This window comes from Notolabrus celidotus, chromosome 19 (genome assembly GCF_009762535.1).
Source record: "Notolabrus celidotus isolate fNotCel1 chromosome 19, fNotCel1.pri, whole genome shotgun sequence".
Lineage (NCBI taxonomy): Eukaryota > Metazoa > Chordata > Actinopteri > Labriformes > Labridae > Notolabrus > Notolabrus celidotus.
In genome coordinates, this window is record NC_048290.1 from 10327411 (window position 1) to 10342279 (window position 14869).

General features: G+C 37.9%; 1 protein-coding gene across 2 annotated transcripts in view; it reads right to left on the reverse strand.

The window, feature by feature from the left end:
* Positions 1-14869, reverse strand: part of eng (endoglin) — a 57775-nt gene that overhangs the window by 21962 nt on the left and 20944 nt on the right. For both annotated transcript variants that reach the window (XM_034709846.1, XM_034709847.1), the window contains exon 4: positions 4208-4321. In XM_034709846.1, the coding sequence (XP_034565737.1) occupies positions 4208-4321 (114 nt within the window). The remainder of the gene's footprint in view (positions 1-4207; positions 4322-14869) is intronic.

A 14869-nucleotide genomic window follows, 5' to 3' on the forward strand; every position in this document is an offset into this window, starting at 1 on the left:
AATGTGGAGGCCTCTAGATGGTAAGACGTATGTAAAAAAAACCAAAAAAAAAACAAACATGCCGTGGTTGGTAAATAAGGCGGAGCAGAAAACTCAGGCTTCATTTCAGACTCAACCTTCAATAGATTCTAATCAACTCTGATTTGTCCTTCTTTTTCAAGTGATCCAAAGGCTGAAGTGGAAATGAAGTGGTGTATAACTACTGCTGCTCTTCATTCTGTAAACACTGTCCAGTGACACTGGAACAGCCAATTTTCCCTGAATAGAATTATAGCTTTGTAGTTTTGTGCTGCATACATTACACCTGCATTTACTTTAATGACTCTGTGCTTTTTTAAGTATAGTTATCAATCCATTAGATTTGACAGCACATGAAGATCTGACTCTCAGACTTTTTGAATACAGCAGCAATAAAACAACATTAGGAGTGTGGACATGCTTGTTTGGATAATGAAAATCCCACTCTGGACTTGTCTTGTACGTGTGACTATTTGAGAGTATGTCCTTGCGTCACAAAGCAGCACATGATAAAAAAAAAAGGTGGAAGCCAAGTAAGCCCGAGGGAGCTGCAGGTCTCTCTGCATGAATATTTGATTGACGCAAGATCAAAAAATAGAGTAAAAAAAGAAGGGAAAACCGGTCATGACAAACCAGGCAGACAGGGAGTGGTGGAAGCCTGGAAAGACAAACGGGAAGACAAAAAAAAGGGAAATAACAATGACAATGGTTTTATCGGTTAGAGCGGAATTGAACTGAGATTAGGCTCTGAGGAATCGGTTTGATATTCTGCAGGCTCACAGGAAATTTCAAGGAACTCGAAGATGTGTCAAGTTGGATCTCAGTCGAGATATTAAAGAATGTTCGCATTATACTTCTTTCCCATGTGCCTGGGGTGGATGCATGAGTGTTAAGAGCTTGGCGCCATTGGTTCACCTAAGAAGAAACTGAACCCTTTCAAAAACAAGAATCTGTTTAACGGGAATGTGAATACATCTTTGACCATTGTCCAATTTCGACATATTTCAAAGCATAAATCACCAGTAGGTTTGAAATGTTTGGAATCCAACAGCCCGCAGTTGAGAATGGGCTGTAATGGCTGCATGTAACCCTTTGGGGCAAATATCACTGATTGAAGCATGCCTGTTAAAAGTTAAAAGTGTTTGTTTTTACCATGGACTGTATATTACATTAATTTGGCCCATTAGTGTTAGAAGCAATGTTTTGACACCCACTAATGGTAATCGCCATATTGGAAATTTAGACTCAATCTAACTTTCTATTGATCCAATAGGGTGAAGTTCCTCTTGGTTTATCTAGAAACAGCTGTTGTATCACTCTTTCAAAGCGTTCAGAAGGCATTTACAAAAATAGTAATTCTAACTTGCCGAATCTGGGAGTTCCTGATCTATGCTCCTCCATCAGTCAGTTAGTTTGTTTGTGACACTGTGTACTCTGTTGGACCGGATAATTGACAAACTATACTGACACAAAGAAAGCAACTGTTAGAGACATGGGTAGACCAGCAATTGCTGTGTGCAGCAAGGTAATATTTGGGTTGTTGCCAATGGGTTACTTTAAGGAACGCAATGAAGCAGCTTTTTATGCCTAAGTAGACAAGTGTCTAACCTCTCTAGGATTATTTGTCATACCAACAAGCACTTTTAGAAAATGACTCTAGTTGGGTGTATTTTCCCCAACAGACTATGTGCAGACATTACAGACGTGTCATGGCTTCTGGCTGAACTGATCTTTTGGGGCAACTTATCATTTAGACTCAAAAACATTCAATCATGGTTTTAAAATAATACTGTATTCCTCTTTAATGGTCTTTGAGAAAGTAAAAGAAAGTAAGTTAAACTGCATAATACTCAGCTTTTATGATAAGAAAGACCTGATGGAAAAAATCCTACTGTCCTTGTGATTTTTGTTTGTTTTTTTAATAACCATGTGTTCTCATGTCAGCTTCAGGAGGAGAAAACACGCTGTGATTGTGACATCGAGCCAAGTTGTCAGGCTTGTGACGTACTTTCTCCGACATGGAACAGATGCTGTTTCTCTTACGCTGCAATCAGCAGTTAAACACTATTATCCCCCAGTGATACTGCTCATCCCACCAAAACATCCTGCAGTCACAGGCGATGTTGTCCAGGCTCTCCACAGGACATGATACAGGATGTGGTATCACACTGCTGTCAGCATACCACTAACTGGTGAGATTCCTGCAAAGATTTCACCATTCTGACTGGTTGGCTTTTTACATTATTTATTCATGTTTGCATGTGTTATGCGTTGTCTGCAAAAAATTCATGATACAGCTGAGCATTCTTCAGCATATCAAGGCTTTAAAACATACTTTCTTTCTGTGATTAATCTTCAAGACAGTTATTAAAGCTCAACTTGATACATCTATCGACAAATTATTATTGTGCAAGTGCAAAGTGATGCATTTAGGTGGAGAAGAAAAATCTGACATGGGAGACTTAGTCAAGCTTTGTAAAGCAGTAAACAAACAACTATGTGCTCACGCAATCATAGATGCAATGTTAATTAAGACCTTATTATATTTAAAGCATGGGTCGACCAATGTTGGTTTTTCATGGCCGATACCAATACTGATTATTGGTTGTTAATTTTGGAAACAATATGCATTTACAGAAAAAATTTAAATCTTTCAGTCCAAATTTAAAAACTGGACCTGTCATTCATAGGGATGAATATGTTTAACATCAATGAAAGAGAGTTTTTATCTCTGAAAAACTGGACTACTTCCACCTTTTACAGTTCATGTATGTTTAAGTAAAAGAAGCAGTGGTTGTTGGCAGGACATTAGGTTAGACAGAGCTGTGAGTGAAAACAGACCCAGAGGGAAGGACACACCTGCAGCAGAGCCACAGTAGCACACTTTTTAATTAATTAATTAATTTAATCTGTGATTGATAAAATGAAATGTCAATACAGATAGAATATCGGCCCCCAATTATCGACCCGGTTGATAATTGGTCGACCCCTAGTTTAAAGGTTTCATTTTAGCAGCTGACTGTCAAATCTGGAGTGTTCCCAAGTAAAAAAATATCTTAAGGTACTGCCCATGACCAATATCAACAATGATAATGGAGGTTTGAAAAGGAAGGAACAGGAAGTTTCAGCTGTGAGCTGTACTGATGTGAACCGCCTCAATGTAAGAAAAACACTTATCAGTGGATAAAAAAAACAATTAACATAAACTTGGATGAAAGGAACGGACACAGGAAACCAAAATGTATGATTTAGGGTTGATACTGAAGTGTAACAAAAGAGCAAAAGAGGCTTAAAAAGGTGACATCACTAACGGTTAAGTTAGGGAAAATGTCTCTAATGTTATTCTACTACTAATCAAAATTGATACAAAATCAGGTGTGATATGTTTAGAGCTACTTCTATGAGTTTGTACTGTGTCTAAAAGTCTGCAACATATTCTTCTATAAAATAAAAATCAAGACTCAGTGGTTTGTTCCAATAAAAATATTTTCGTTTCATTCACCCTGTAAGGTTTATCACTATTTGACATTTTAATACCAAAACATTTTCACACACTACAGCGACCAAGCTGAAAACTGTAACGCTGTCTCTTCATAAGAGTATAATTCCTCTATTTAATTAGACACTCAAGCAGCTTAATAAAAGTTGTTTTGTGGCCCTTCTGGATTTAGCTCAAAGATATCATTTGAGGACGGTGTGTAAAAGTCAGATTCTCCAATTTCATTGGAACATTAATTCTATTGCTTATGCCATCAGCCCCCTGCATTTTGGCCACTCTAAAACTTCTCCTGCCGGTTTTATGATGCGGATAAAAAAAACACAACAACCCAAACTGCCTTGTTCGGAGCGACCACTGGGGAATATCTATGGAAAAAAACAACATTGTTCACTGTCTCCCTTAACAGGCACAGAAAGCTGCACAGCTGGGGCAGCTTTCTGGATGTTAAAACAGCTGGCACTAGACAGGAGTTAAGTACATGAGGAGAAATCTGAAAATTATGCAATACTAGTAAAAGACCCTCTTACACACACTGCTGTTCATTAGTCCTTATTAGCAAGAACTAATGAAATAATGCAGTAACACAAAAATAATTAATTGGAGGGCTTCATGAATTTACTACGCATCCATCTATCTTTCACCCAGAAAAAGTGTAGAATAGAAGAAGAATAACAGAGAGAGAACACTCACGTAAATGTTAACATCAGCGCTGATGTTGTACAGGCCATAGGCTGGCTTTAGTGATGTGATGATTAGGTTCATTGGCCTGGCGTTGCTCATCTCCAAAGAGAACAGAGGATCAGGCTAACGGGGAGAAGAAACTCAAAATGAGACCCCAAAACAGAAATTGACACATTTAATCCAAGTTATAGTTCAAATAATCCCAATGTCCAGTCCATATAAATGTTTACAGTGTCAGTACTGTTGTAAATTCAGTACTTTTAAAACATGTTAATGAGTAAATAACCCTTTATCAAATAGTTGTGTTAGTACTTAATTCTGATTGGTTAAAAATCCTATAAACATGGTGATTAATTCTCAACAAAAACAGTGATCCCAGGGACAGTACAATCACACATGTCATATCATCACATCATATCAATCTGAAAAAAGGAGTGTGGTAAATTTCATCTCTGCCAGTTGACACTGTGGTAAAAATGTTAGTTTCTGTCTCAGGCTGGTCTTGTGAGTCGTGAAGTTATTGCTAGTGGAGTTATCCCTCAGGACTGGAAATCTGAATATGTGATTCCATTGGGTAATGGAACCACATGTTCACACCAATGGTAGTGATAAAAATGAACTTGATTTCTGCTTCTACGTTAGTTGTAAATTATATTTAATCTGCTGTTGGTAAGGGGAAAAACTGTGCTGCTTTTTGTGTTGACTTAGCTAAAGCATTTCATACTGTTGACCATACCATACTCCTGCAGAGGCTCTGTGATGTTGGGTTTGATGAAGTGACATGAAAATGGCTTCTTGACCTTCTCTCCCATAGGCAACAATGTGTGATTTCAGAAAATGGTCCCTCAATATACTTACCTCTTCAAAAAGGGGTTCCACATGGTTCTGTATTGGGTCCTGTCCTTTTTACAATTCATACTAAAATATTATATCTGTATTATCCAACTGTGAGGCCCATCTTTATGCCGGTGACACTGTTTTGTACTGCATTGCTGATACCGCATGGTTAGCCACAAAATAATAAAACAAGCACTTCACAAACTGCACTTTTTGATTTGCAATTACTATTTTAAAAGGGGTTCCAGAATGCTCTTTATTGGGTTTCTGTCCGTTTCACAATTTATATAAATATTAAATCTGTACAATCAAACTGTGAGGCCCATCTTTATGCCGATGAAAACGTTTTGTACTGCTTTGCTAATACTGCACAATTAGCCACCAAAATATTCAAATGTGCACTTCCTGAGCTGCAAGATTCACTTTTTGATTTGAAATTACTCCTTAACACAGATAAACCAAAATATATGCACTTCACCAGAGTAAGGGCAAAAGCAGACAGCAGAACACATTTTATAACTCTCAAAGGTCATCTTACAGAAAGGGTCTCTCTGAATAAACATCTCAGTATCTGGCTGGATGAACACTTGACGTTTAAATTTCACATTGACTTAGTAACCACAAAATTAAGGCAAAATTAGGAAAAAAGCATCTGTAAAAAAAAAAAGAGCTGATTTCCCCATATTGTACAGAAATGCCTGCCTCCACTCCAAAATCACTAGACTCCACGTATCACTCCACCTTGAGATTTATCACAGGTGGCAGTTATTCCACTCATCATTAAAAGTCGTACGATAAAGTTGGCTGGCCATCTTTAGCATGGCCAGCCTGCTTTTTATTCATAGAGCTCTTTCTGCAAATATGCCACCCTACATCACTACTTTATTGACCTGGTCCAGTAGTCTCTATCACACTCGCTCAAGTTATTGGCTACTTTACAACACATTGAAACTCAATACAATTATTTCCAAAGGTCAGTTTCAAACCATGATCAATAACTACTTTTTTCATGAATGTAACATTTTTAACTTTGCACTATTTTCTGTACATGCTGGTCTTTTCTTCTTTTGCTAAAAATAATAATCAAATTCTCATATGTTTGTTTTTTAATCATTATTTTTTTTTAAGTGTACATGATAATTGTACTCTCAATGTCATTGTGAATGGGTGCCCTCAAGGATTTTTCTAAATTAAATAGAGGCTGAATGAATGAAAGTGAAGAAAAAAATAAACACTTTGCATTATCCCTTCCTTATTCTGTAGAAAAAGCAAATAATCTGGAGTTCATGTTAGTGTTGCAGGCAGAGAAAGCTTTGCAGTGGTGTAAATCTCCAGTTAGAACACTGGGACTGATTAGGAGGGAATCAAATGGCATAAATATTCACTCACACTGTGAAGTCATCCATAAGGGATCTACTGTGCTGCCAATAATGAGTTTTTTGGTAAGAACACCATGCTGAGTGTGAGCTGCATTATACAAACAAAGCAGTGAAATCAAAAGACAGAAACTTTTCTGACATGTTTCAAGTACATCAAAGAATGCGTCTTGCTTCTACTGCATAATTGTGTGATGCAGCAAAGAGTGGGGAGCAATTTATCTGTAGTTCAAACACATTACAGGCTCCAAATATGCCAAACAAATACATTTTAATAAGCGAACATTGCATTCTGACCTTGCAAATTAATCTAACTAGAGATGTGAGGATGCAAAAATGGATTTATATATTTGGGTTTTAAAGTTGAAACTTCAAAACTTCAGTACAAATTGGAAACACCAGTTCATGTTTTCATCCTGGGATTTTTACATTTAAAAAGAAAATATTGGTTTTCATCTAAATAACTGCAAGAGTTGAGTGATAAATCAGTCAAATAATTATCTTTTTTTGTTAGCTGATGTTTATGTGACTAATTGTTTCATCTTGGCCCATGATGTCTTCTCATATTGAATGCAGGTTACTATATTGGATTGAATAAGATTTCCAAAAAGTTTTCCATTGCCCATAAAAGTCCAAAGAGTTCTATATAACTATTAGTTTCAACAGCTGACTAAAATCTAAATGACTGTTGTGTTAGTGTTTGTTATGTTTACTCTCCCTGTTCCTCCTCTACTCTTCTAATCGGGTACAGAACGCTGCGGGAGCTTGCATTTGTCAACAGAGCTGTCAATCAATCATCTTTTTAAGCTCAAATAACTAATTCAAACTAAACTTCTCAGAAAATAAACACTGATGTAAATCAGCTTGATAAGCACCGATTATAATGACAGAAACCATGTTTGCTAAAAAAATATTTGACATTATTTTAAAGCTTGAGCAATTGTCCAACTTATGGCGTCCGTTTTCAATATACAGTCTATAATTTCAACCAAGCAATTTGATTGGACGGGCAGCATTCCATAAGCACTGATATACAGTACAACAGCCCTGGGATTTTCAAGTATTGGTATTAGTGTTATGAATACTGTTAAATAACATTACAGCGGGAGGTCCTATCTAGATTGCAAAGTCATACTTGCCACTATTATTTCCCTGGTGTCATGTTTGCAAACTGACAGATACATTTGAAGTAATATAAAGTAACAAAAGGTAGCAAAAATGCAGGAAAAATGTTGTGTATTGCTTGGCAACGGTTCAAGATAAATTCTGTAATGAGCTGCATCAGCAATATAAAATGAATGAGTAAATACATTTAAAATAATTCTCTATATTGCTTTTAATATTATCGCTATAGTGTGGGTCTTTTGGAACAGTAGTATCACAGCAATATTACAGTCAGGGTCATGATGTTATACTTAATATCAGCACGCTGTCTTTATCGTTGCCTGCAAGCTCTATGCCTGCTACTCAAATGGACATTACATTACATTTTAGTTTACAATGTAGACATGCAAAGTAAAAATAGTTTAGAGCTGTTTAAGGTTGATTCTGTTTTTACCCAGAAATCCATTGGGAACAGACAATCATAAGGGGTTAAATTAAATGTAGACACATTCACATCTCCATGAAAAGCAGTAGCAGATATTTGAGAAGGGCTCGTGTTCCCCATCTACCTCTATATTGACACAAACACTAATAAGGTAATGCAGCTCGCTTCTATTCTTAGATTTAAACAAAAGAACAAAAAGTCAAAATTATACATTTACCTGACGTGCAATCGGCTGCATTTTCTAATTTATTCCGCTTGTCTTCGTAGCGTGGCTGATCCTGGCGGTGTACCGTATATAAAACCTCATTAGCATAATTTAGCACATAATGTAATACCTCATTAACCATATTTCAAGCTGAGGGTAACACAATGGTGATGTGATTCGCTAATCACCACCACAGTTGTCCCATGAATCAGCTGTAATTAGCATGCACTGCATGTACATTGGCTAAAGCAGCTACAGCTGAGTTTTATGGATATAAGAGGTGGTGAGTAAACCTTTTCACTGCAGAATAATAAGTCCAGGTTTAGAGACGTTTTCCTTTTCCTTTTTTTGTTCCTCCACTGACTTCATTCCAAGGAATCCAAATACTAATTGCGTTTATTTCTGTAAAAGTGTCAAAATAATTGAGTTTAGAACAGTGAAAGAGTTATGGATTTGAAATTGGTTCAGTTTTATGCATAAGTAATATCTCTCTGGTATGAGGCTTTTGTGGGAATTCAACATTCATAAATACACATTCCTGCTTTCATTCATTTATGATTCTTTTTGACGGCGAATGCTTTATTCTGTTCAATTATGTTTATTTGAAGGTGGATTGTTTTCAGAGCTGAAGCCTGCTGGGAAGACAATGAGCATGCTGAGGGAAGACAGTGTGAATCCCAAATATTAAATTCATTTACTCGCTACCTGATGCTGCCAGAGTTTGATCCAAGAGCATCCTGATGAGCTCAGACCTGAGCTACAGAAATATTCAGACCAAATTAGGTCTAAGGAGACCATCAGCAAATTGCCTCGGAGCCAGCACAGATGCACTGGAAGGAGAGGCTCGCAGTGGGCAGAAGGATCACACACATACACACTCACAGGAACACACATCATGTTACCAATGTCTTGTGAGGAGCAGGTTTTGCATAACGTCAGCTGCAGCTCATAAATGTGTTAGGTCTCTTCTTGTTTAAATCAGCTAAAGGGGGCACTGCAGTCCCCAATGAAAACATGGCAGGGTTTGTGACAGAATGGACCAGCAGTCAGAATTCATTAGTTGCTTTTTGTTGTTGGTATCAAAAGTTCATTCCATCTTCATGGCAAGATAAATCAAACATCGTCACCTTCACTTGTCCGTACCAGAGTTGCTAGTCGCTTTATAAATCATCAATATCTTTTATTTGTTTACAATTTCAGTGCTACCTCGCGTTTTTCAGATTTTTTTTTCAATGTTTTATTGTAAACTCAATGTAAAAACTCCAAATTTCATATTACGTGAATCAGATTGAAATTGGAGTTGCATATTTCAGAATGGAAGAAACTTGATTTTGTGAATTTCTCAATGATTTAAGGATAGAACTGTTTGCTTGTTTGGGTTGAGTTGCTCAGCTTAGTAAGGGATCTCAATAAACTGGATGGCCACTGTTAAGGTTTAACTGCAGTCCAGAGGGTAAGAGAATAAAATAAATAGAGAACATAAAAGGGACTGAGTTTAAAGTGAAAGACTTTGAATTGTATTTACAGAAACACAACTTTTGTTTTACCTGCATTGTGCTGCACGCACGTCCACAGAATGAATGAATGGCATTTCCTTTAGAGTTCACAGATACCTTTCCTTAAATACTCCTCTCTAATGAGCCTCATTGTCTCCCTGTCTTGTTTCCCTCCCTTCATCCCTTTGTGGCTTTCTTTCTTTCAACTCTGAATCACAACTGACCCTGATCACTCACCTTTTGCTACTTTTTTGTTCTTGTGCTTTCAAGACACAATTGTTTTCCTTTTTTTTTTTCTGGAGAGCATTTTTTGAAGGGCCTTCACTGATGCAGTTTCCAGTTATTCTTTTGGCTCTCTCCCTTAACTTGAATTGGCTCCATTGGTCTCGTCTCGGCCTCGTGCCAAAACCCGGACTACTCAAGCCAGTGTGTGACATCAATGGGCCCCGTTTGAGCAGTTCCTCCCTCTGAATACCGCCGGCCTGTGCTCCCCCCTTCGTACTCCTCTAATTCTCCGCGCGGTCAAAGTGTGAGAGTCGACTGTCTCTGGCAGGTTGTAAATCAGTATGAAAAACAAAAGGGGATGGGAAAGAGGGTGATAACAAAATTTAAAGGACAAAGAAAGGAGGGGGCGAGAGTAAAACCCTCCCTTTTGACTGGACGGTTTGGCAAGAGATGAAGTCGTTCCCCTTACTCCATGTTCAGAAGAAAAATCTGCTCTAAACAGACAGTCAAGAGCAGATAAGAGGCCTCTGTTAGGATAATTTATGTGCACTTTCTTCTTTGGTTTGATAAAGCATCCACTCATAGTCCCAAATGAGAACAGGATATGCTAACTCTGTCAAACATCGACTGCATCACTCTGAACCCCAGCCAATTCCTTTTGCAACCTCCATCAAACCCCCACGCCAATTTAGGCCGACAACTTGCTGCAGTCTCTGTACAAAGTTTCTGCAATGAGATGTGTCTTTCTCTAATCTCCTATATAACATTATGTGTCTAGTTTGTACCCTTCAGGCCTCATTTAGTTCAAATCTGTTAGCGTTTTCTGATTTCCAGTCCATTAAAAATCCTGTAACACTGCAGTCCATTAGCCGAGTCAAAGAGCAAACGAGTTCTGCTGCATCATGCTGATAACAGAGTATTTGAAGCAAGAGGGATTATCTGCTTACCTAATTTTAGCCCTATAAGTATGTTTTTTGTTAACTAGCCTTTATTACTCATAAATACTCCCAATAAGATATTAAATCTATTGTATAAGGGAGTACTGGCCCTTCAAGTTTCACGTAAAAATTGATTTACCAGAGTTCAGCAAGAACACGTGGATTACTGGTCAAATAATTCTGGTTTGTGTTGATTTTGGCGCCCCCTGTGGACAAAGCAGTAATCATCTCCTTTCTGATTTACACTTTTAGCAAAGACAGAGCAGGTTCAAGGATTGTTAAGACATTGTTTAATGCTCCTGGGAGAAGTTTTAAACTGGTAGAAAACAGACAAACTTTATAAGCAATGCCTCTTAGTGACCTACAGAATAAAACGAGAGTATCAATGATGTAATTGATCATTTTTTCAAATTAATCCTTAATGCTGCAGTTGTGAGTTCCACACTTCGGTTCCTAAAAGCAGCACAAATCTTTCAGGATTTAATCTCTGAGAAATTTGTAATCCACAAAAGTTTTACTTATCTGCCAAGGCCTGATGTGTCATCGTAACATTACGTCATTTGTGACACAGCAGATAAACAGAGTAGTGAGAAGAGGATCGTGACGGACCGCAGCAAGCCGTCAGAAGGTTGGTTAAGCTTCAAAAAAGATAATGTCACAGTAAAGGGGGAAGCATGTCCAAAATGAAAAAAACATTTACTGCAACACGGCAGGAATTTGAGGGAATGCACTGTATTCAATGTCTCCTGCTCACAAAAACCTTCACACCACAACTGTAGCAACATCTTGTCTCACTCAGGTACAAAACACAGTTGAGCTCCCACACACATTTACATTGAGGTAAGCGATTTCTGTCAACAAACATTTAAAATATACAGTATGTTTTTAGAAACAAGTTCGGAGAGCTCCCCTCCACCTTCCGTTCCTACAAAGACCCTTTCATGCAGAAACTGTTCACTTTAGTGACAACTTTTCTACTCTCCAAATAATTTGAATCAGAACCAAGGATTGATTAGAATCAGAATTGATGAGTGGATCTGGACTGAAATCAATAGAATTGGAATGGTACCCAACCCTAGAGTTGTGTCTGACAAAGTGACCTACAGCATGCTGCCAAAACAACCCTTTGTTCTCCACATTTTCCACTTAACAGCTAACCATGACTGTTACAACTGGCTGTTAAAAGAGAGCAGGGTGAGATTATTTTGTATTGGGAAAATACCATTTACACATTTACAAGTGAACACAAAGTAGTTGTAATGTAATCTGGTCTCAAAAACAAGTATGTAGAATAAAAGTCCCAGCCTCAGGGGACCAACTGTTATTAAGTTATTACACAGACATAACATATCTAAGTATTGGAACATGCCTTGAAGAACTACGAATCAGTGAGGCTAACCATCTATAAGCTCTCAGATGCTGCCTTTTGAAGGTGGGATATTTATAGTGGGGCAAAGTCAGTCTGCCGCTGATCCTCCTTCTGAGGTAATAGAGCTGAATGGAGGGAAGATGATGGCAATGTGTAGCATCAGAACCAGCAGGTTAGAGCGGCACATGTTTGTTCATGTCTGAGTCTGTGTGTATGTGGTGCTTCATGCTCTGCAATGCTGTAATGCGATGTGAAATCACACACCAGTCAACCAATGTTATGCCGTTTCAGGGTGCAATGTGTAATTACAAAGGGTAGTAAAGGTGCAACTTTGTTCCAGCGATGCAGTGTGTAAGAAGCTTTTGTTACTAAGCCAGTGTGTCTTAGTGTAACATGAAAATGAATATTTAGAGCCCTCAACGTAACATTTTAAAGCATAAGTTCTCAAAGAAGTGCATTGTACATCTCATCTGAAATCATTTGTCAAGATTAGTTTTAAAAAAGATAAAAAATGACAGTATTCTCTCCCTATTTATACCCTTGTTGTTTAAAGGAAACTGAAGAATATAAAGAGGAGACGGTTGCAGGCGGGCATTGTGTTGCACCTTCCTGTGATGGCACACAGCACAGCTGCTTCCCTCCTCATAATCACCACTAAACGAAAACGACTGCCCAACAGAGGGAGGAATAAAAAGAGACAATGAGTAAGCAACAGTTGGTTAACACCAGCTCTGTGAAAGAGCTACACAAAGAACTCTAAGTGAGAACAAACAGCAGAGGCAAACAAACAGAGCGCGCTGATAAAGAAATGACTAATGTGAGCTGACCGAACAAAGTAAGACAGTGAAAAATGGAGCTCTCCACAGCAATAACAACATACAGATTAAAAGTTTTCTGGAGTCGCTCCCTACAGCTGAAAGTTTTAACAATCCAAATGAACTTATTCACTGCATATCTGGAATTTTGGAGCGTTTTTGAGAGGATGTCAAAGGAATTATTTAGTAACAGAGCAAAATGCAGAGCTTGGTTGTTGTAAAGCCTTATCAGTGAAAAGATATGGCATGTTGGGCAATCTTCACTTGCTGATGTGTCTTGTTACATATGACGTTTAAGCCATAATTATAATGTCTTTGAAAAGATCAACAGAATCAAAAGAGCTCAGATTTAGTGTTGCACTTGTATAATACTGTCTGACTCAGGGCAGACAACAAACTCATGACTCATGTATTATTGATGTCAAAATAACAATTCTTCTTTCATAAAAATCTGGCAACTACATTACACTCAACAGAACTCAGAAGCCATCCATTCACTCTTTCAAACGTGGACATTGTCAGTGATGTCATCAGTTTGTTTTTGAAGAGGTGTTATGAAGCCCAAACATGGCAGCTGCCATTTTGGAAATGCTGACTCCAACTAACTTCTGACTAATCTATAAACCAGCAGAGAGGTGGAGTTGGAGCCTTGTCACCTGACAAACGGCTTCAACAAGCTCACCTGTAAGTCAAATTAGCTACGCCCTGATTGTGCTTAATTATGTGCAGCTTTGAGTCTTAATATAATCTAAAATACTAGGTTATAAAAAGTAACCCTGTACAGTTGTCATGAATTAAAAAATTAGGCATGAGTACCAAAACTATTTTTCATCCACTGTAAAAATGCACTACTTTGAAAATGGGCATCTTAACATGGGCTCTAAAGGGGGTTTCTTGGTTTTTGGCGCCAGCCTCTAGTGGACATGAAAAGAACTGCAGTTTTTTGGGACTTTTGCATTGACTTCATTTGCCAACCCTAGAGGTTGTTGCTTGTGGACAATGTTTTAGACAGATTAGCAGCATACTTCAGGGGTTTAATGTCAGTAAACAACTAATTTCTGACTCCATCCATATCCTAAGATTTTTACATTTTAAACTAGTAATCTTCAGTCCTAATGGACCAAATGGATATTCTCATCATAATTTATCTTGTTTAGCACTATGTTGTTCACGCTATCTTTCATTGGCTTATTCTAAATCTGCAATTTTTCTCCTCCCTCCCAGAAATCTCTGCTAAGTTTCCTCACTCTGTTCATCTTATGACCCGTTCACCTTGCTGATCAGAGTGAGGGTTTGTTGGAAGTAGTTTAACCACTTCGAGGTTTCATGGAGAAGGAAAAAAAGTCTGAAGAGGTCAAAACTGCTAGCAAACTGGTCTTACAAAAGTTGTTCTGTACATTACAAGTGTAGCTGGTGTAGCTGGAGTTCTGACCTCTCCACTCACCTGCCTACCAAGCTGCTGTGTGTTTGCTATTAGCCTCAGTCTATACACAGAGGGTCTCAGCCAGGTCCATCAAACTTATGCTGTCCATGGTCTTGTGTTTATGTTGTGGGCTTACTTTCTCTTGAGGGAAGCAACTTAAAAACACAAAAAGTAATATCTAACTTGTGTTTGTAAAAAAGACACTGCAAGTGAAGTGTAGCAGCAATGCTTAGCTAAGTTGAGGACCTAAGCTAAGACCTAAATCTAGCTATGGTGAATACAAGTACAAGTCATTGTTTCAGTTGGATGTTCATTACACAAAGCAATGAAGAGCATGCACAATGTGAGGTAATGAAATCAAAAAGTCTGTTTAAGATGTTTACCTAAATACAAAAAAGAAGTTTGACTATCCTTCCAGCCATACAGTGTAACATAGGT